This window comes from Oenanthe melanoleuca, chromosome 3 (genome assembly GCF_029582105.1).
Source record: "Oenanthe melanoleuca isolate GR-GAL-2019-014 chromosome 3, OMel1.0, whole genome shotgun sequence".
NCBI classification, from domain to species: Eukaryota; Metazoa; Chordata; class Aves; order Passeriformes; family Muscicapidae; genus Oenanthe; species Oenanthe melanoleuca.
In genome coordinates, this window is record NC_079336.1 from 48,609,303 (window position 1) to 48,632,432 (window position 23,130).

The 23,130-nt window shown below is 39.1% G+C and overlaps 1 protein-coding gene across 3 annotated transcripts in view; it reads left to right on the plus strand.

The window, feature by feature from the left end:
• The window catches only part of PKIB (cAMP-dependent protein kinase inhibitor beta), a 53,013-nt gene extending 31,480 nt beyond the window's left edge, over positions 1–21,533 (plus strand). For 2 of the 3 annotated variants that reach the window (XM_056488256.1, XM_056488258.1), the window contains exons 2-3: positions 16,752–16,926; positions 20,603–21,533. In XM_056488256.1, coding sequence (XP_056344231.1) covers positions 16,779–16,926; positions 20,603–20,688 — 234 coding nt within the window. In that variant the 5' untranslated portion in view covers positions 16,752–16,778 and the 3' untranslated portion in view covers positions 20,689–21,533. Of the gene's footprint in view, positions 1–1,128; positions 1,218–16,751; positions 16,927–20,602 lie in introns of those variants that run through there. The other variant, XM_056488257.1, reaches the window with a different exon arrangement.
• The last annotated feature ends 1,597 nt before the right edge of the window (positions 21,534–23,130 follow it).

The window sequence follows — 23,130 nt, forward strand, 5'->3', positions numbered from 1 at the left end:
GCCCCAGTGCACATCTAGAGAAACATAACTCCTGTGGGATTGCTTTAGATTTACAGCAGCTGAATTTTATTCAGCTTGGATCTTCTGTGTTGGAAGAAACCTATTTAGTGGTAAATAAACCCCCACCTTCTCTCCAGCCCCCCCACTCCCCTCATTTGTATGTGACTGACCTTTGAAAAATGCCAGATAGGGGCAACTTTGACTTAGTACAGAACATCGAATCATTTCCTCAATCAAGAAGTTGATTTGCCCTGATTGTTTCTTACCTTTCTTTGCCCTGCTACTGACATACGTGGCACACAAGATATGTGAGGCTTCAAATTGCTACAACCTTTCTGATTTTTACAAGCAAAGAGGCTTTTCCAGTGGCAATTTGCTTCTTTGGTAGTTATGTGATGGCAGGTTATTTTTGTGGAGACAGTGGAATCTGGAGCTGCAGTGCCTTCCTCCTGCAGCTCATGCTGCCCCTCTTGAGGCCATGCTGTGGGGCTGAAGGCATACCTGGGCCATGAACATTAATGTACTTAGCATTTTGGGGGGAAGAACTGTGAAGATTGCCAAGAAGCCATACTAAATGGCCCTCCTCTTCTAGGCTGCTTGATTCTTCATCCAAATCAACTGACAGCTAATACAAAATTAGGCAGCGTGCTAATTTCCAACTCGTTTTCTTGTCTGCTGTGAATCTGTGTTTAGATGCTGAAATATGGACTCTGTTTTGGCTATTTGCTGGGAATGTTTTGGCAAGGCAGTATTTATCTTAGAGCAGTGTGAGAGCAGTTTTTATGCCACAGTTGTGTGTTCTCTGTTTGGACAGCAGAGTGCTGTGGAACAGCCACGGCTTGTTGCTTACACGGTGTCCAGGCAGCAGTTGCCACCTTTGGGGTGAACGTAACAGCACTGCTGGTGCAGAGAGGTTTGCCTTCTGTTAGGAGAGGATGGAGAATGCCTTTAATGGCACTGTTAAGGGTTTGTTTTTCTACCAGAAGTGCCTTGAATTAAAAGGCTGAAGTCCAGAAGTCTACCTGCATTGCGTGCTCTCCTGTATGTGAATTTGTAATCTGTTCATTTATTTTAAATGCATGCAAGTTTATCTTCCTTCTTGGCAACAGTTCAGCTTTCCCTTGGTGTTTTCGCTGTAGTCAGCTGAGAAGACAGACATTGAGATCACTTTCCAGTTGTTTCTGGGTGTCTGTGGTATTCATCAGCCTCTTTTTCCTGTAAGTAGCTTTTTTCTTATGCTCTCTGTTGCTGTTTTGTGTTCTGTACCTCTTTTGAGCTGTTTTTAAAACATTTTAACAGGGTTTCATTAGCATTTGCCATTCCTAAAAAACTTAAGTTAACGATCTGTGCTTTTTTTCTTACTGCCTTGAATAGGCTAAGCAAACAGAGAAGTTCCCCTTTATTTAAATGTTCATAGCCTTGCCAGTGTTCTCCTGCTGCTGGGTTTTACACATTGTGGGGATCATCCTTGTCTTTCTAGGCTCTCCTTTGAAGCACTAGAGATAGCTTGTTGTTTGGTATAGTAAATGTGGTTAGATTAAAAGCCAAAAAAAAACCCTCCATACTATATGTTAAAATTATGTTCTTTGGCTGCAACTATCAGTGTGTTAGGGAGTTTCCTGCTGAGAAGTATAGAAATGAGTTCAGTTTCTCTGTGGGTGCATCTTTGCCTCCTTCAGAGGGGAAGAGGCATTTGTTGGGTGAAACTATTTATTTGGCCCTTAAAATGCAGAGTGTCAGGTCAGCCCCTGCAGAGACATCTGTATCAGAGCCAGGTTTCTGGAGCTGTTTGTGACCATGAGGAGTCTGAGATGGAGTACTGGACACAAAGAGCTCTGAACTGAGCAAGAATAGCTGGTTTTGCTTGTCCTTGGCCTTCACACAGTCATCACAAATGTGAGGGTGAGGGACTCTGTGGTTGAGGGAGGAGTGCTGAAACTTCTCAGGCAGGAGCAAATCTTGCTCTTACTTTTTTCCCTCTATCAGCATACTTGAGCAAGGATTTTGTGGAGGGGTATCTGCAGGGGTTTATTTTCTGACAATGCTCTCCTAAACCTCTGCTTCATTGAACAAAGCTGTAGTGGTTTGGTTGATGTTGTAAGGAACAGAATGTGACCCATGGTTTTAAAATGAGACTAGCACATGGGTCCTGTTCAGTAAAAGTCGTGCCTGTTCATCTGAAATCAAGAAAATGCAGAATTATTTCTGCACTTCTTTTAGAGAAAAACAAAAATTAGAAATAAACCTTTCAGCTGCTCATTTTAAATTAAGACTTAAAGATGTAGCAGAGAAGACCAGAGAAAAATTTTATCATGCTTGTAATCTTTGGTAGCTCTTCAAGGACAAGAGATCACCTGCAGAAAGAGTCCCTTGAAATCTCTCTATCTGCAGTTTTCCACGCAGATTCATGCAAGGCTCTAGAGAGGAGATGAAGGCTTTATTCATCTCCAGTGCTGAGTGAAGTTTAGAAAAAGAGAATCCACCATCTCTAAGGATATGCACTCATTGGGAGACAATGACAAGCACCTTCTTATTTTTGACCTTTTGAATATATAGGTCTTAATGCAGAACTAAATCCCAATATATAAACCAAGTAGTAAATATTTTGAGTACTAGAATATCAGCATAATCTCTCAATGATCTGCACTTGTATCACTTCCAGGCTTTCTTTTGAAATGTTCAACTCACTCTTCCACAAAAAAAACCCAAGAAACCTTCCTATGGAATTTCCATTAAGCAATGCACTTAGGTCTGTGTGTGGAAAAGAAACATCTTTGCAGAACATGTCCTCTAAAATGGTCTTGGTGTTGGTTTCAATCTATCTAGAAACAGAAGTATCAGCTTGCAGAAAGATTCACTCAGTGATAATGCCTATCTGTCTTTTGCCTTTTCTCTCTTTCTGTGCTTAATAAGACAAAATGGGGAAAAAGAAAAAAAAAAAAAAAAGAAAAAGAAAAAAAATTTCTGAGGAATCTGCATGGAAAATAAAAAAATAAAAGAAGATATTAGTTTACACTGTCGGGTGTCAGGCTATAATGTGATTATGCTGACAAAACTAAAATGTTCAGAAATGTTCAGAGCTCATAGGCATTTTATGAGAGGTCATTAGCTTAGCAGATGGGAAAAATCTGTTTCTGAGCATTTTGCAGTTCCCAAATTCACACATTACACAGGTGGAAACACACTCTGACCAAATGCCGTGGAGGCTGCAAAACCTTAAAGAGGACGTTGCCAGGGGGCTGTCATTTCCAGTTAAACAAAAAGTCTGAAGGCTACAAAATGTCAGTGCTGAGCACTAATCTTTATACAAAGGGAAATGGGTCCTTTTGGGTTCCTCACCCCCTGCAGCAGAGTGCCTCCGGTGAGGGATTGAAATGGCAGGTGTGAGTAACTCCAAATGGCACGGGTAACTCCCTCTCTGCAGGGTGTGCTGCTCACTCTTCTGTCTTTCTGCGGGGAGATTCACCTGTGGTGCTGCCTGGGGAAGAGCCTCTGCAGGGATGATGCAGACTTTTGCTGTGGTCCTTCTGTGGGCAGGGTGGGTAAGCTAGCACCTTCTGCATGGAGAGAGATGTCTGTGAGTGTGTGAATTTGCTGCTGTAGGGCAGAGCAAGAGAGAGAAGGCATTTGCTGCCAAGAGAGGGCAAGAAGAGGGAGGCAGGGCTGCTGCTGTCTCTTTCAGGGTAAGAGAAGGAGTTGAGGTGAAGGATGTCCCATCTCCTGCATGACCTCTGTGGCTGCCAGAGTTTGACTGTTTTTGTCTCAGTGCTGGATGAGAGCACAAAGGAGCAAACCTCCTGTGATAAAGCCAAGCAAGGTCTAGGATTTCCCTGCTTAACCTTCTAGGAAATGTCCTGTATCACTGGGGCTGTGTACAGGCTCTTTCTAGAGCAAGAAACCCCAGTGAAGTTGTGTTTGTGGGCTTCCAGGGGTGAAACCAGAAAGTGACAATTTTGGAGGGGTTCATAGCCTGTGATTAAAGCAGTCACCATATCCATAGCAACTCAAGCTGACTGTCGTCCCACCTTGCCAGTCCCTGAATACTGGGAAGCAACTCTTCCAGACCAGTCAGAGGTCTTTCTTTTGTCTGAACCTATAAAAAGTTTCATTAAAAGTTATGTGATTCAGGAATTACATGGTACCATCCATACACAATGGAAGTGCATATCCTCCTTTTCCTCTTGAGTTTTCAAGATGAAAATCCTTATCCAATTCTGCTCCAAAGGGAAGCAAGGTTTGCTTAGACAGATTTTGCTTGTTGCTTCTGCTACTCTTGTGGAAGAATTAGAATGCTCTAATGTGTCAAAATTAAACCCACCTCTCATTCAGAATATAGCAGACTAAATGTTAAATTAAAACTAAAAAGATGAGGAGGAAGCAAGCTGATTATTAAACTTTTAAATCCAAAAGTTTCAGTATGTGGAACTTCCACTTAATGTCATTTGTATGACAAATAGGAACAAGACTTGATTGCTTGTTGATATTTTGGTTTTCATTCCTTCACTTTCCTTAAGCTTCAATGCCCCATGCAGATTAGGAAAGTTAAATGAAAATTCTGTGGATCGTGGTATCACAGCTAAAATAGCTTAAGGGTCCAGCAAGACTTAGAATCATAGAATGGTTTGGGTTGGGAAGGATCTTTAGAGGTCATTTAGTCCAACCCCCTGCCAATGGCAGGGACACCAGCAACAAGATCAGGTTGCTCAGAGCCCCATCCAACCTGACCTAGAATGTTTTGAGTGATGGGACATCCACCATCTCTCTGGGCAACCTGTGCCAGTATTTTACCACCTCCTGTAAAAAACTTTTCCTTATGTCTAGTCTAAATCGATCCTCCTTCAGTTTAAAACCATTATCTCTTGTCCTGTCACAACAAGCCCTGCTAAAAAGATTTTATTTTAGACCCCCTTTCAGTACTGAAAGTCTGAGTGTTTCATTCAAATAATTTATAAAAAGTACACTTTAATTTTCTACTGTCATCTTTTAAATCATCCCATATGTACTGGTGATTTTCACAGCCTCCTTATCATTGAGATATAAATACACCTTTTCTGGGCCCTATTTAAAGCACTTAATCCAGGTGTTCAAATAGCATAGCATGTATACTGAAGGTCATTTATCAAAATGGAAAGGGTTCTTTGAAAGCCATCTGCCTTAATTAGAGATAATTTTAATTGAATTAATTTAAAATACATTAATTCAGCTGTGTGGAAATGACCTGCCTGCCAGCCTCATACTTGCCTTGGAAAGGTCTGTTTGGGTTTTTTTCTTGCAAAACAGATATGCTATTATAATTGGAGGTAGGGATTTGCTTCTAGGGCTTAGATTTTTTGAGAGACAATAATTTTTCTTAATTGCCAAGTAAGCTCGCTGAGACCATAAAGTAATTTCCTTAGTAGAATTTTGATTGAAATATGTCTTCTTTTTTATGAAACTAGTCTATAACTGTGAAGCCCTAAGATAGGAAGGCTGGTTTAGTGTCCCAGACTAAGGTCATCAGAGAGTAATAGAGATGATTCATACTTTCATAAAGTGGAAGTATATTGAAAGGCTAAAGAAATTAAACCAAATTAATCCCATGTGTTCTTTACTGACTTGTTTAGGCTTGTAAGTACTACGAATTTTACCTATTAGACCTATTCTCTTAAGAAAAAGAGACACTCTGAAACAGCATGAAAGTCAGGGAGGTTTATAAATTGCTGTGATCAATGATATCCTTTTAGTAGAGATGCAGAGGAAACAAACAGTCATCTAAAAGTAGGAAGGGGAAAGCAAGTATAGTACTGCAGATAAACCATTCACCTGAAGTGTAAAATTAATCCAAAATAAGTTCTAGGGAAAAATTTCCTAATGTGTAATATGGATAATCATATAGCCTATTTGTTTCCTTCATGACTCCTCAGGAGATTGTAGGATTATGGATTTTTGATTTATTTAATTTCTTTCATTGATGATTCTCAGTGGAGCAGTGTTTAGCTGCCTCTTTTCCAAAAAAATTAAGAACAAGATGCTCTCAAATACTTATTCCCCTATATTCCTTATTCTGTGGAAAAATCTTTCCCCCCAGTCTCAGAACATCCTGGCAGAGGATTAAATCCAAGAGTTTTGTTATTCTGATCCTTTGTGCTTGTGGGTGTAAATACCCTGCAGTCTCTGACCGTGGTGCAGTCACAGATTTTCTGGTGCACAGGTAACCAGAGACTCTATCATCAGGTGTCCTATCCCCTGGAGATAACTCATATCACCACATCTGAGTGGGACAAATCTGACTCAGTGATCTTCTCTTGAATGTCAAAGCGCTCGTACTGTGTCCTGGCTGTTATTTTGAAATTATCAAATTTCAGCGGAAGCAACACAAACCTTGCAATTAGATGAAGTACGTGGGGAACTGCAGGGTCAAATTGTAAACCTGTACTATCAGGATATATCTCAGTGAATTGTAATTGATTGCATTTATTTTTTTTACTTGCAATTTCAAGTCTGTTGTAAATATAATTGAGAAAGTCTTGTGAATCAGGGTCATTATTTAACTTGAATTATAAGCCTAAAAGAAGATGGATTTCTCAAATCTCAGTCTGTTTTCTTGGTGAGTCACCATGGAGGGGGGGGCAAATTTTCCTAGCTTTAATTTTATTAAAATCAGTAAATTGGACTACTGCCAAGATTGAACAGGAAAACTGTGACCTCAGTGAAATTGTATTAGAGTAAGCACAATGTATGCTGGAGAATGAAATGAAAATGAAAAATTATTCATTGAATATTGAAGAAATACTGTTTCTGAGGCAAAAAAAAAAGTTATGCTAAAGCATAAACGTAGTATAAATGGAACATACCCAGCAAGGAGCAGAGGGTCCTCATTTAAAATGCAATTGTTGAAGACAGTGCAACAAAGTCATATAACTTCTCAAAATATATCCATATGTCCTATTGATTTTTCATCTTTGTGAATGTGAAAGTCACTGACATGTCAAGGAAAGCAGTACGAAACTTAAGTAACTCATTAAAGGCTGTTTCAGGGCACCAGGTTGACTTGCAGTTGGAGGTTATCTCCATTTTCATTGTGTTAGGCTTCACTTGCCCAATGGCTGTTTCCTGCCTGGGCTCACTTTAACAGTCACCAGGTCATTCTGAAGAGCACAGTGTTCTCCTCTCTGTTGGTTCGTCTTCCCCTGAGGGCAAACTGAACCAGAATGATTTTGCAGAATTTTCCAGCACCTGTGGTGGTCTAAGGACATGGTCAAGACAAAGTTTTTAGGGAAAGAAATTATATTTTATTAGTTAGAAAAATGTAATTGGAAAAACCTTCAGGCAGACCAGCAGAGAGAGCTTTATAGAATTATCCTGCAATAGTTACTTATACAAGCAAAATCAAAGACCTTTTACTGCCCTTGAACTGAGTTAATAAAATAATATTTTATTAACTATTTAAACATTTAATGAATTGAGCATATATTATTTTCTTTCCAGCATCCTATTTTGTGAAGGATGCCAAATGAGGTATTTTGGATTTCCAGGAGTATTCTTGGATGAGCCAGAAGAATAGTTCAGGAAGCCCAGATCATTTGTGGAGTATGAGACACAACTGAAGTGAGAAATAGATTAATAATTATGGAGGAAATAGTTATGCAGAGCTTCACGGAAAAAGCAAAAAGTGCTGAGACCCCAAGAACTGTGTTTGAGAGAAGTGTTGGGGTGATGTCTGCAAGGTATCTTAGGGGCTCAGACTGATGTTTGCTGAAGAAGGTGGTAGAGATGCCCCCATCAACAATAAGCACTCCTGAAATAGCTGAAGTTTTCAACTGCATTACCTTCCTGATGCCTAAGGAAGCAAGCAGAATAATAGACTTGAAGTGTTAGATTTACAAACTCTTTATGACAAAGGCAGGTAGGCTTGTGGTAAAGAAAATAAAATTAGCCTTTATTAATATGTTAGAACTTTTACTACTCAATAAAGAATAGATTTAAGCTTACATTGTTTTAAATGCTGTTTCCATTCCTCTATGAGTAAGTAGCAATTGAATACTAAGTTTCACTTCATTTGTGCTGGTTTGATTTGTGCTGAGATTTTTTAAATTTTTTTTTTATTAGAACAGACTGCTATGAGTAATTCTTATTCTGGAAATTGTGACTCCTCCTTGTGTGTGTTTGCACTATGAAACCCGACTGCAGAAATTAAAAACTTAAATAGGAAAGTTTTACTCAGGGAGAAGAATGGTGCTTGGATTTGGTTGGACTTTAGGCTTTCCAAAGGGTTCATCTGACATAACTACATAATTATAAGACAGACAGTATCCTCTCCTATGCTCAGGTGAAGAAATGCTAGGGAGTGCTACTGCAAAACTGGCTAAACCCAAGTATTTCCACATCAGTCAGGTGAAACTGAGATGAGCAGGGAAGAAGTCCATGACAAGGATCAAATGGTCTCCTGGTCTGATCCAGGCTACAAAAATACAATTTGTATGTCTGAAGAAGGAATAATCATATAAATAAATTAAAATTAATCTGGCTATATATATATAATTATAGGATGTTACCTGGCTGTGACAAAGATAAAATAAAATGCTTTTATTTGCATAGCTAAATCAATAAAGTACTTCTAAGAGCCTGTCCTTGGTTTGTAATGGAAATGGTCTCAGTCCCATTCTTTGAAGGCTTAGGAACCTAGCAAGGTGCCTGCAGCTATTCTCACTGCAATTCCTGCTGGCTGCCAGGCTGTTATCACCTAACTGCTGAATAGAAAGAAGCATAAGCTTCTGTCCCTCACCAGTTTCATAATGGAAAGGTAACCCCTTCACCAAATCCACTTCTACCTCCAAGGAACACTCCAGAGGTCTTAATATGAAATAAACAGGGACTTTTCTCCCTGGAAGGGTGCTGTCTGCAGGGCAAAAAAATGCACTTTTGGGCAAAAGCTCTTATTGGAGCTGCTTGTTGAGGCCTCCAAACAATATCAGTCTGTAAAGGTTGTCACAAATACCACATCTTTGATGGCCAATGTGTTGTAGCACATGTCATATTAGCTAAAAAATTTATCCCCCTCAAAAAAACCCTGAGAAGAATGATTCTTGGTGTAGTAAACATTTTTTAAGTTAAAAAAACCGACAAACCTGTTTTGCTGTTACCTAGCTAGTTTGCTGCCAAGCAAAGAGTCTCCACTGTGCCCATCTCTCTGCTCATCCTGCACCAGAGCTGGTCTCCTGCAGGGTACTCCAGAACTGAACAAGCCTCTTCCTCTTATCTTGCTTGCCTTCCAAATAAACTCCTCACTACTGATTTTGTTCCTTTTCCTCAATAAGGTTCCAGAGCTCTCCTTTCTTCCCATGTCCCTTTAGCTTCCCATGTAATTTCTTTGTCTCTCATAGACCCTCAGGTAATCTCTCTTCTCTACATAGAAGCACAGTTACAGCTCCCCATGTTTGTACTTCTCTGTCAGCCTTGTAGTCCCAGCTTTCATCCCTTTGTGCCCACATGTTGCTACCAGGAAATTCCTCTTGCTCTACAACTCCTCTTGTGTAAGCACTTCTACAAGGACTTCCCTACCTGGGAACATCCTGTATGTACAGGTACACTCAGATTCACTCTGAGCAGATGGAAACATTCCTCATTCATGGCAGTAAGCTCTCAAGGAGCTTTGGGCCTTCCCCAGTGAGAGACTTTGGGTACACAGCCATGTTGGTTGCATGCATGGGATTGTTCCATTCTCATATATCTGCTAAACTGTAAATTCATCTTCTCACAAAAGCATTTTACATTTCATGGGGCTGATTCCTTTTACTGGAGTGCATTGTATAAGTGGGCTCCAGGATGCTTCAAGCCCTTTTGTTGCCTCAGCTTTCCCAGTGGTTTTGTCAGAATAGTTTTCTTCCACAGAGCTGGCAAGTAAAGAACTAAATCCCTCACTGCTTCTAATAAAGAATACAGGTTGATGTACATGTGCTGGCTTATGTAGATGACTTGTCTGTGTTACAGGAATGGGGGATGTGGGGGCAGCAGATACCAAAGCAGAGGGGAAAAAATTCTTTGATGCTTCTCTAAGGAATTCCCAGTTGAACAGCTGAGGAGAAAGGAGACGGGAGAGGTTGGGGGATACTCATTTCCTTGTGTGCCTTTGACAGTGCAAAAGATCATAAATAAAATTGAACTGCAATGCTGTAGTTGCAGGGACTCTGCAAGGCAAGATTAGCCAAAAAAATTATTTCTAATTCTGAAATTACTCCTCATATATATTCCTGAAAGTGAGCAAAGTTCTTTTGAATTTCAGGCCAGATGCAGATTCTAAGAAAGGATTTAGCAGGTTGAAACTGTGTGGCTGAACTCAGAAGTAGCATATGCATTTGCAACAGGAAATGAAAACTGTGGGGATGAATGGACAAAATAGAGGAAGAATTAGGTAGGTCAGTTGGTTTGTAACCAATGAGCTTCAATTCTTTTTCCATAGTAGGGGATGTGTTTGATTTCTTTGCAGCATGGCCGATGAGTTAGAGTTGAGCTGTGTTTCCCATGATGTCAACTAACATTTATATCTGTGATTGCTCTTGGTCACTCACAGACATTTGGAAAGTGACAAGCTTGGTTGCCTGGTATTGACTGCCTTCAGCTAATGTCACTTCATTTATTACTTGCTGCAGATAGCTTCTGATTCAGTTGTCAGTATCATGACCCCTTCTCCTCTCTCCCTTAATTTCTTTCACAAAGAGAAAATTGTGCCATTATTTAGAGCTGCTGTTAGTTCTGTATTGTGCTCTCCTGTGCATCAGAACACTGTGCATACTCAGGGGTCAGACACATCTCACAGTCAAGCTTTCTACTCTGTAGGGTTTGTAGAGGGTGAACAGCACCATTAGTATCTGTGCATTCTCCAGAAGCTTGAAGGCAGCAGGATCAATTTTATGTTGTTTTTTTCCCTCCTGTCTTTCCCATGAGCACAATATCAGCTTTATGGAAGCGATCAGAAAATTCAACTGGAAGTTTCAAAGTTCCATTCTGAGGAAAAAAATGTCCTACAGCTTTGGCCAAGTTTTTCAGATTCTGTGCCCTAAAATGATGGATTTCTGAGCAACAGGATCAAGATCTTGGGTATTTATTCAGTGCTTCTGAGACTAGGAAATGGAGGAAATGGAGCAATTATGATATTTCACTCTGACCATTTTGGCATTAAGAAGATCATGTATGGAAGCCATTTTTGCACTCTATTGATAAGGATGTTGCTTCTGGTGCAAGAGTGTAGAGCAGGTCATGTACCCAGAGAGAAGTAATATACAAGACCTTTGTGTAAAAATTCTGTACAGCTGTGTACACTGCAAAGAACCAAAAGGGAAAACTTGTTATACAATATACCAGACTTTCAAATATCATCCCAAAAATATCACGTTATATAGGCTGTAACAGATAGACTGAAACAGATGTAGAGGGACATGCTTCAGCACTGCAGTTTTAATGAGATGGGATATGATTAGTTTCCCTAAAACAAAAATTCATTGATTTTTCTAACAACATTTTTCTGAGAAAGGCCAAGTCTGTTGGTACGGGAAACCCGAATCACCCTTCTAAGGTGAAATAACAAAAAGTACTCTTGTTTATAGTTTAGTGATACATTAAAAAACCTGAAAGGTAGCAATTTTACTTCTTTTTCCTCAGTGGATCACTTCTAACATTCATATACTTAGCTATATTGCTTCTGCATACTAAGAAATGTGTGATTTTTTGTCCTAAGTTCCAAATGAAATCGAGACCCTTGTGTTTGGATATACATAAGGTAAAGATGTATTGGTAAAGAACACTTGCTTGTCTTTCTGTATGCTTCCCAGCAGTAGGGTTGCCAGTGTGTAACAAATGTTCCTGATGTGAAAAAACACAGAAGAGAAATTTTTCTCACAAAATTTGTGTGAGTGCCCAGGTTACTGTTAGTTATCATCATTATCTCTAGGCTGTCTTCCTTAAAAGCATAGATGTTCCTAGGTTTTGGGTTTTTTTTTTTTCCCCTTGTCTATGGTCCAGAAATGGCTCGTAATAAAGCATAAGGATAATGAGAATGTTCCTATTCTGAGACCTTTGGTAAGAGGAGACAAAGACATGAGGATGCAGCTGCAGCAGAAGTGGATGTGAAAGCGTGGCGACTGCATAGCAAGATGAGGTTTTCATCTCAGTTGCACAGTGGGAAGCACTTAATTCAATAAATTTTCTGTTCTCCTTAGAAAATTTTGAACCTACAGGCTTTTGGGGTAGAGGTGCATGGAGAACACTCATTACAAGTAAATAAAGACAAACTAAACACCACTTGAAGGACTAAAGTTTTATTTCTGAATATATTAGGATGCTGAAATGCATCTTACAGCATGAAACCCCCAAGACAGTATCAGTCAGTCTGGCTCTGAAAGTACTACTTGACTATTGAATTTTTCATCTGTTTTGTGTGAGGATTTCATGCTTTCCAGTTTGTTTCTACTAAAGGGCTTTCAGAACAAACAGTGTTTGGGAAATGTAGCTTTCTCTGATAGCACAGGCAGAGACTATTCATACGTTTTTGACAAAAGTGCCTTAATAGCAAGGAATGATATGTTTGGTCTTTTAGGCTCCTGCATGGAGTGGAATTGCCACAGTGCCAATGTTGGGAACATTTTGATATTTATTGAGGAATAGTTTGGCCTTCCAAGCAGAACAAATCTGGTGTTCTGTCTGTGTTAGACAGTAGAAAGATCAGAAGCAAAAATAGCTTTTACAAATATTTAAGGTGGTGATTTATCTATTTTCTAGCAGATAAGAGTGAAGAAGAGTCAACACTGACATTAAATATGGACTGTGGCACCTGCTGCAACTGACCACCTTGAAGCATTATTTCTCTTGATTCTCAACACAAATTGTTTCAGGAGAATTATTTGTTCTTTTCCTGTCATTTATTTAAAAAAAATTCTTACCAGATTCTGTGACTCATTTCCCCCCAAAGGGATGGCTATGCTGCCAGCAAAAGAAGATTCAAAGATTAACAAACTAGCTGTCTTTTAGAGAAAATGCCACTGGTAGTTTACCTGCCATTGTTTTGTCTGAGGACACTTCCCTGAATACCTGATAGATCATTAATTGAGTTTTGCTTTTGGCTGTAGTCAGTTTTCACAAGCAGAGCGTTTTCTTCCCCCATGCACACCTGAGTGGCCTGTTATGCATTCTGGGTGATCCTGCAGGCATTTGAGAGGCATATATGAGAGGATTAACCTAATATAATCTAAAACCTTCTTTACACTGTCTTGGTCCAGTAATGAGCTGCAAAGTCAGTCTTGGTGATGGAGTGCTAGCTGGGATGCCAGTCACAGCCTTCAGTGTCTTAACTGGTGGGTGAGCCCTTCTGGACATGCATCTGCCTTCCTACTATTGACCCACTGCAGACAGCCTCTAGCCCGGCCCAACTCATTTTTTCCATCCAGTCACCTTATACTTTTGGATGAACTGGACTTTTGCTATGCCAGAAAGGGAGCTGGGGAAGTGCAGAACTTTGTGATTTGGAAATCTGGCACTGTTCTTTTGGAACTGTGCTCCATTAGTCTGGTGAGCAGTGACACAGGAGAAAAATTACAACAGTAATTTGAAAACTCAGAGAAGCAACTGCACACAGACATTGGCAACATGTGAGTATCTTTATCTTGGATAAGGCTAGAGCAAAATGAGTTCAGTGAAGCTGAAGGAGATGTTGGCAGCAGGAGGAGGAGTGGGTTTGAGAAAAATAGATGCTGTGCACATTGTAATTACTGTTTACTCTGTGAGGAGGCATGAATAATACTGTGCTTAACAGATGCAAGAAGATGCCAGAAAGGTAGATTTTTTTTTCCAATGAGTGTGTTAAGAAATGTAAAGGTAGAAACAGATGAAGAGCAGAGAAAATCCTTGCTTGGATGCAGGCCTTAGAAAATACTGATAAGAGAGCCTCAGAATGAAATTGAAGAAATCCCTTAGAAAATTAACGAGCAAAATGTCATTTCTCTCAAGTATAGCAGCAAGCTACTTTGAATAATGTCAGTCATATATTGGGAGTTGAGCTTAAGTTTTAGGTTATATGGACCTATAAATGGACTTACGTTTTGTAATGTCAATTCTAAGCCTCTTAAGTAGTCCCTCATCTTTCAAATATTCTTTGAGAACATACTGTGCTAGTGCAGTGTAGATAGAAAAAACAAAGGTGAAAACCCTTAATGGTAAATGTTATGTATATAAAGGATGGTGTATTTTTAGATAGCTAAATTTTGGCCACCAGACAGATGGATAATGATCAGGTGATTTTCTGCTGACAGATGTTCTAGATTTGTCTAGATTTGCATACTTTTTTAATCAAGTGCATAAATCAAATTCACTTGCATGAAGGCACATCAGGCTGTGTCCTTCATCATCTTCCTGGGTTGTCTAGCATTATGCAGTGAAGGGAGATTACATCAGAGGAGAAGGAGATGTGCTGGAGAGGAAAGGGAGGGCTTTGAAACAAGTGCAAAAGTGCAAACTTTACTGCAAACTGTACTGCAAAAGAGAGTAGCTTCATATGGCATGAGTTGTAGACCAGATTTTCTCCATTTAAAAAGTAACCATTTAGGTTAAAACATCTATGCAAGAGAGAAAAGTGGGGGGGAAGTCCACAAGGCAGGCTTGAGAAAGTGTGTGTTAATGTCATTCTGCAGATCTTACAGCAGTCTACTCACAACAATACTTTTGTCTCCACGGTATTAATGGCTGAAATGAAATGGGCAGAAAATGCAAGCATTCTGGTATTTTGGCATTGAGAGTAATTTTAACAATTTTACTAAGCAAAAGAAGTGTAATTTTCTGTTCTGAAGTGTAATTTACAATCTCTTTACTTTCTGTGGTGAGTATATGATGATAAACATTTAGGACATCTAGAGTTTAATAAACATGAATTCCCCCAAAAAGCTATGAGACTGTTTATATAAACATGGATTCGTTCTCCTTATTTTCATATTTCATGCCAAGTGCTGATCTCACCCTCTGACAGTATAATGCTAAATCTGAGAATGTTGAAGCATGTTTGACCATTGGACTGGATCATCTTAAAGGTCTCTTCCAACCTTGATGACTCCATGATTTTTATGTGTTTTCTGAAAAATGTCATTCTTGAATGCCCATATATAAGTTTCTACATTTTGCCACTAATGGAAAAGTTTCACTTGGATTTTACCTGTTTTCCTGCAGAACAGGAACCATCTGCTAGATCTCCAGGTGAGACCTTTCACTTACTGCCCTTGGTTAAAGCAAGCAGTTTATTTCCATGTTCAGGTCACCTTTCAGACTTGGCAGTCCTACTCGTGTCTTTGTTTGTTGCCAAGAAGGATTCATGTCTTCTATTACAAGATACTTAGAGAAACAAAGAAGATTGAGAATATTTCTTCTTGGTTTTGGATTGACATGGCTGAAGGGCATTTTGATGGACAAAAGAAAATATTTGTGGTAGAAATGGCAGGTCAACATCAGTAATCAAAGTTCTGCCTCTTCCCCTCTGCATATGGGAGCAAGTTTGTTATGTATTTGTATAATCTTTTCTATCCATGAAATGAAAGCAATAATATTTCCCAAGCTTAGCAGAATTTTAAAAGGGGAACTGTAATGCTCTGCTTCTTATATGAACAACTCTAACATGATCAACACTTTCCATATCCAGTTCTTAGTCTAAATACAGCCAGTTGTCAACCAAAAGCTAACAGCCTTCTGCCAGATTGGTCTCCAGTGCCATCTGTATCCCTTCCCACACAAAGCACTGACCGTGTTTACACAGCGACAACATTCCTGCTCCAACATTGTAAACAGAACTTCTTTCATATACAGCAAGTAACTATTGTTTTTAATTGAGTGATGGATACCTAATTATTATAAATTGCTCTGGTAATTATCATATTATTGTGTAAATGATTGTTTTGTAGCCTTTTGTGACTACTAAGGGCAGTTTTCACACTCTATGTGCCACTTGAAGATAAGTATGCTTCTTCTCTTCCACGTGTTCACACTTTATCTCGGGGTGTGACCATACAAACATCTCCGTGCCTGATCAAAAGCCCATTGTGGTCTGTAGCTTTCCCATTCAGTTCAAGGGGCTTTGAGACAGGGGTCACAGGACCAGAATACGGTTGGTTCCCTTATTTCCAGAATTCAGTTATTTATTTGATAGAAGTCTCATGCTCAAGTGAAGGTTAAACCAGGCTAACAAGCAGCAGAGGAAAACAAATGGTTTGATATGTGAAGGATAAAGAAATTCTACAAAGAGTTTCAGTTTGTGTTTTGAGGGGTCATTTTACATAGTTTGCTCCTTTGTGAAATGAGTTTGTTCTAACAAGATTTTTAATATGAATGTGAACAAGATTCATAATAAGGAAAACATGCTTTACTTCGCACAGACTGTATGAGAGTTTTAGTTCTCTTCCAAGTGATTGTATGGCAAAACCACTTAAAAAAGAGGGAATAGGTTGTAAAAGGACGTACAGATGGCTGGCAGAAAGGCCTGTTGCTGACCCTATTCACAGGTTTCTTGTTAGTGCAGAGTGTTCATTTTGCCAGTCTGATGTGCAAATGGCACGGTATGGACATGCACAGTCTTCTGTCTTCTTCAGGGGCAGAAATAAAGCTTAAACACTCCGTATTGAAATGTATGGATTTTAAAAACAAAAGAACCATTGGGCAAAGCCTCTGGCTATTGTACTTTTGAGCAGGTGATTAGCAACCATCAGGCTACAGCTGCTTTCTTCTTCTTTTTGTTCCATGTGCAGATGTTGCTATGAGGAAAGGAGTCAGCAATGACTGATGTGGAGCCTGTGGTCACAGATTTTGCAGCATCAGGACGGGCAGGCCGCCGAAACGCCTTACCAGATATCCTGGGCTCTCCTGCTGGTGCTGGGACTTCAGACCTGCCACACAAACTGGCTGAGCTCTCTGTTTCAGAAGGTAATGCATTAAGGACATTTTATGCAGTCATTCTTTATTGTTTTTTTTTTTACTTCCACCACCGTGCAGTTCTGATATCAATACTAATATTCCTTTCATCATCTAGAATTAAATTCAACCTTCCAAAGCAGCTATTACTTGTGCCTCCTGATGAGACAAGTTAATATTAACCCATATCCATGTACATCCACAGATCCAGTTTTAGCAGCTTAGGGAAACAGTTCAGTGCTGGGAACTGAATTCCAGTTCCCTTGAGGGCAAGAAAATGCAGTTGTATTTCTGGGCAACTTGGAAAACACATCACTCCAGCTATAAATCCCAGTGTACTACTACACTGAGATAACTTTGCATAAGACATCTGTGCTGTTAATACAACATTAACTCAGGCATATACATTAAGAGTAGTGTTTATAGTGTTTTAGTCTTGCTTAATAGGCTTTCAACTTTGCTACCAGTGCCCTATTTTGCCATGTCCTTTAGTTTGATAAGGTACTCTATTGATATACTACAAGTCTAATCAATTCCAGCTTTGTGAGTTCTTTTTACTTTCAGAGTGACTTCAGGGGAATTTTCAGATTCAGAAAAATCTGATTTCTAATGCCTAAGAAACAAAAAATATAGACTAGCCCCAAGCATGGTCTGTCCCTACTTTTTTTAATCTGAATCAGAATTTTTCTCAGAAAACTTTTTCTTCTCATGCTCACCACTGTTGTTGTGGTACCACCACAACAGGTGGTCCCACATCCAGGAGCAGTGATGGTGTGAGTGCAGCAAAGGAGAAGGCAAGCCTGTGCTGAGGTGTGAATCTGAGGTCCATGAATCTGAAGTAAATCATTAAAGGGATTCCTAGTCTCCAGGATTGCATATCCTCCTTTTACATTGCCCAAAGACATTACAGGATGTTAGGTGTACAGCCTCCTAAAGCACCATAAAGGCTGGGGGGAAGGATTTATTTGATCTCAAATTGTTGCTATTTTGATGATTTAATTTATAATCAGGTGTTTGGGGTTCTGTAATCTAAACCCCACACAGGCCCATCAAAGGGCTGCTGAGCAGGTAGAAAGAACATTTCCTGGAGGAGTGTCAAGGGCCAAATGACCATATACTGACTTGAACCAGGAGAAGCAAAGAAAATAAGAAGCTGAATGGGATCTGGAAGAAGGCACTATTTTGTCTTGAGTAGACATTCTTCCCTATGAATATGAAAACTATATCCCTACAAAACAAATAGGAAAATCTTTTTATAAGTAAAGTTACAGCATGGCATAAATATCTAGCCCTCCAGATGACACAATAGTCCTCCTCTCCTTGTCTTCATCCAATTCATTAAGAATAAGAAGAAATTAAACACAGCTATGTTAGTTTTAGCAAAGTGTACTGATGCTTTCTTAGAAATACAGGACCAGCACTGCCAGGATTTGAAGAACATTTAAGAGCATGGAATTGTCCTTGGCTTTTGTTATTGACATATAGCTGTGCCAGAGCATGTTGGAAGGCAGCAGGTTCTGTTATCAGCAGTTTACAGTAGTGATAATAGGAAGTGAATAAAGGTGGCAGTCAGGTCCACTCTGACAGTTTGGGTACTTTTTGGGGATGGGAATTCCACAAGTCTCAGATGGGAATTTCAGCCCCATTGTAAGTTAGTTTTGATGAGACAGCAAGCAAACGGAGGAAAATTCATCAAAATGGAAAGACAGTTTTGAAGTTCAAATGCTGTGACAGGGAAACAGTTTGTTTGTGAAACATTTGGGGCTCTAACAGGCAGTTCTTTTGCCTCTTTCTGACTTTAACAATAAGTCATTAAAAATGGAAAGTCATTTGCAGCTCAGAACAAAGAAATTAGATAAATGAGAGAAGTGGAAAAGATGGAACATATGGCTATATAAAGTATGCCCTATTTTGTTGCTACTCTGAAATTCAGAATCAGTGAAGATTATGGGAAATGTTGAGGAGAACTCTCTCCATCTTGTTTCAAATTTAGCTAATGCTCATTGGATCATACATTTCCTCTTTCTAAAATGCTGTCAGCTACTGCCATAGTGAAAAGTCAGGAACAGGATGTACTAATGCCTTCTGGTTTAGAAGAGAAAAAAGACTTTGCTCTACTTTTTTTTAATGAATACACAAAGACCATACCTGTATGATACAAATGTCCATGTACTCTGCAAGCCACACGAAGTTGATGTTCTCATGAGATGAACAGGAGAGATTCTGGCACCAGCTATTTATCTTGCTGCCTAACTCTGAAATGCAGACCATCTGTATCATGTCTGATCATCCTCTGGTGGTGTGTAAGTTTTGGAGTACTGAGACTTTCCACAGGTGATCTGAAACCACGTGGAGTAGTTGATTGGTGTAACTGGTGATCCAAAGGTTGAAAAGGAGGCTGCAAGAAATTTGAGAGCAAGAAGCTGTACTGATCTTTCACATTTGGTAACCTGTGTTAGAGCACCATTCTGCCAATAACACTCAGCAGCTTAACTAGCACCTCTTGCACACCTAAATGCCAGCAAGTATGAGATTGGATTTCCTCTAACAAACTGTTTTCCTCTACCCTGTCTGAAAGACTCCACTGATATTAGATGTCAAACCTGCCAGAACCAGCCAATAGAGGAGATTGCTCTGTCTTCCTTTCCACAACACTGCTGTGCTACATAAGGCTGGAGGGTGTCAAATAACTTGGTTCTTTATCACTACAGAACTCCAAAGCCTCTGAATCTCTGAGCAGACTTAAAACATCAAGCAGCTTCTGCCAAGGGCTTTAGCTGATGAACTGTGTGCAGCATTATATATTTGCTGTGATATGTAGAGACCAAGATATATAACTCTATTTGGTGGTTTTGATATTTTATAGCAAGTCAGAAAATGTACCCCTTAGATTATGACTGTGGAGGAGATGGCAGAGTATGAAGAGGAGGACAGTACAGCCAGATGTGCTAAGCAGATCTCTCCTTGTCCCCAAAAGCTGTGGACTGCCATAGATTTGGGTATGCTGTACCACTGGTACTACCATGTGGGGCTTGAAGGTAATGTGAAAATTATTATTATGGTTTGCAAGGAAATCAAGGCAAGAAGAATTTCTGCTTCTCAGTGAGTAAACTTGATCAAAAGAAAAAGCATGGAACAATACACATAATGACCAGAGACACTCTGGAGCTTTTATTTATGTCAGTCATGTAAGCATTCAACTCTGATCTGTGGAAAAGTGAGCTTCCAACTCAGAGTAACAAAAAATCCCCCATCTTGCAAAGACAGGATAAATTAATGTAGGTATTTCTTGTCAAAGAAGGTCAGACAGATAACTGGCATGTCCATAAACTGAAATCACACAGTACTCAAAGAAATGCAATATTCTAATTTGATTTTGAAAATTACCCAGAAAAAAAAATAGTAACAGTAAATCAAAGTTATTTCCAATCTATTTTTCACAGCCAAATGCACATTGATCAGCTTGTGCAAGAACTGGGCAAATCAACACCAACAGGCAGCAGCTTTTAGAAGATGCCTCTCAAAGTCCTTTATCTCTTGAGTTAATCTCTCTTTCTAAAGCACCCATGACTGTGGTAGTAAAGAACCAGTCCAAACAGAGATGATTAGTGAACCTAAATACTTGGTTGCATTAAAAAGCTGTGAGAATGTGTGTCCTATAAATGTTTAAATGTCTGTCTCTGTTTAGATGCAGGAGCAGAGGGTGGAGAAGTGTCATCATCCAAAGCCTTGCTGGAAAGTCAAGAGGCAGAAGGAAAACGCAATGATTCCTAACACCTAAGGACTTCTGGGTTGATGAATCCCATTGACAGACTTCCCAGTTTCCCTGTGTCACCCCATCTGAAGTGTGGTAGCAACTTTAGCAGCACAGACATGACTTTGCAACACACTTGTACCTAGATATTATGTGAATGGCATACAGTTCTTCCTACTGTCATCCTTCAAAAGCAATGTTGACATATCCAAATAGGAAGAGAACTAAAGAATGTATCTCTTGTTTTCAGTTTCTCTCTTTTTATGGTTGTAGTATTTGTCCTAACTAATCTTCTTTGACAGTTCCAATTAATATACCTACCCAGAACTAATCATTGTTTCAAAACAAAAATATTATTTCTTAATTTCCCAAACCAGCTTCTTTCTCTCTGACACAGAGGTGTGTTCACTCCCCACATGATATTAAGTATATATTAGATTACAGACACTATCTGTAATTTATCTCTGGAGATTTTTGTTCTCATTAGACATATGTAGATGGGTGTGAGAAAAAAAATACATAAAATAAAATTTTCTCCTACTCCTGTTGCCAGAAGGTTTTATAAACTACTTAAACATGAGTGTTTGTTTTCAGACTCTCCTTATCTCTATTTGATTATGGCAGATCATCTCAGTTTTCCCATTCTTTGCAGTCTCTTCTCTCTTCGGCCATTAGTTTTCATGCTGAATATTGTAGCTGTTCATGTGTATCTAAAGTAAAGTAGGTATGTTTGTATATGATGAAAATTGTTTAATCTCACTGTGGAAATTAAATATCTATCATCTTTTCTGTCTTTGGTTGATTTCTTAATGTTTCTCCCATAGGACAATATTTAAAGCCCAATAATACATATTTCTTTTATTTCTTCTGGGTTTTGTTTTGTTGTTTGCTGACAATGAAGATGCTTCAACCATTGTGATTTTTACAAAGATTTTAGGCAAAGTTTTTTCTCTATTGAAAGGAGCTGTTTTGTTTTGGAGATCATGCTCCTTGGCATCCATTCTCTTATTGTAGGAGACTTACGATTCAGGCACAGCTATGAACCTCCACAATTCCTTGGGCAGCAGCCACCTCTGTACATCATGAAAATGGAGGAAGCATCTCTGGTGATATATCCCACATGTGACTGGTATTTGTGTAATCTAAATGTGAAAGACAGCTTGTGAGAGCTCAAGAGAGCTTATAGGGCACAACTTTCATTCCTATTGTGCATTTAATCATACCCTGGCTTTCAGGGACCATTCAATAAAGGATACAGTTTAATTCAACTGCATTGGCAATCAGCTCCCTCCTCTTAAGCTTGTTTTCATTTAACAAGTGCAACATCACATTTTTTCCTAGATTGGAAAGGTAAAATAACTTACTCCACTGGACCAAAACAGGTGGCTTAAGAAAGTCTGAGAGACTGAACTAGCTGACTCTGGAGGACCAGAGCTGAAAACCACAGTGGAGAGAGACTGGGAGGTAATTGTATTTGTGATACACAAATTGGTGTACAACTACTGGGTTGTAGTCCTATTCTCCTATACCAGCCTCCTTTGTAGCATCACAGTACAGAAAATTGGTAAATTAGAAGAAGCTGTTGTGATCCATCAAAATCAAATAAATGAGTATTACTGGAACGTAAGTCCATATATGCTTTGCTCTTCTGGGTCATGGCCTATATGGAATTCTGCACTTCCTTCACAGTTACAGTGCTGGATATATTTGGTTTCTTCTCTGATACAATACAGACACTGAAATTTGACTCACAAGATAGATACTTTAGTTACTTTGTCAGTCTAAACTAGTTTGAAATTATTTGCTATTAAAACACCAATTATGAAACAGCTGAATTAAGCAAATTATTCATGTGCTAAATTCTATGTAAAAGAACCCAGTCTATGACTATATACATAAATGACATTAAGTGCTCAAAAATGTATAGTTTACAACTAGTCAAGAAGATTGTCAAGAGTTCCCTGGGGAATTTATTGTAAGCACTCAGGTGTTTACTTTGTACTTGAGCTATATGAACCTGCTGTTGTAAATATGTTGAGTAGAAAGAAGAATTTTAACAGCAAATTTGAAAAAATGCAGTAGCAAAAAATTAAGATTTAAAATGCAACTTAATTAAAAGCATTATGAACATTTTTAAAATATCTGTAATACATCATGTGTGCATTATCTAATTGCAAATTAACAACTTACAAACACAGAAATGCTACTTTGCCCTGTGTATGTACAGTTTGTGTCTAAACAAGTATTAGTCTAGACTGCATGAGAGATCTCTTTTGTAGTTAGTTGTAGCCTTAGGAATATTTAGTTATGCCTGGAATTTACCAGATTTCTCCAGCCGTGAGCCAAATGCATTTTTCTGACCAGTATAAACTGACTTACAAACTGACTGATGTGGGAGACATTGTACCATATAAACTTTGGTCTTTGAGCGGAGTTTATTAGTTGTGCATGATTCCTGACTG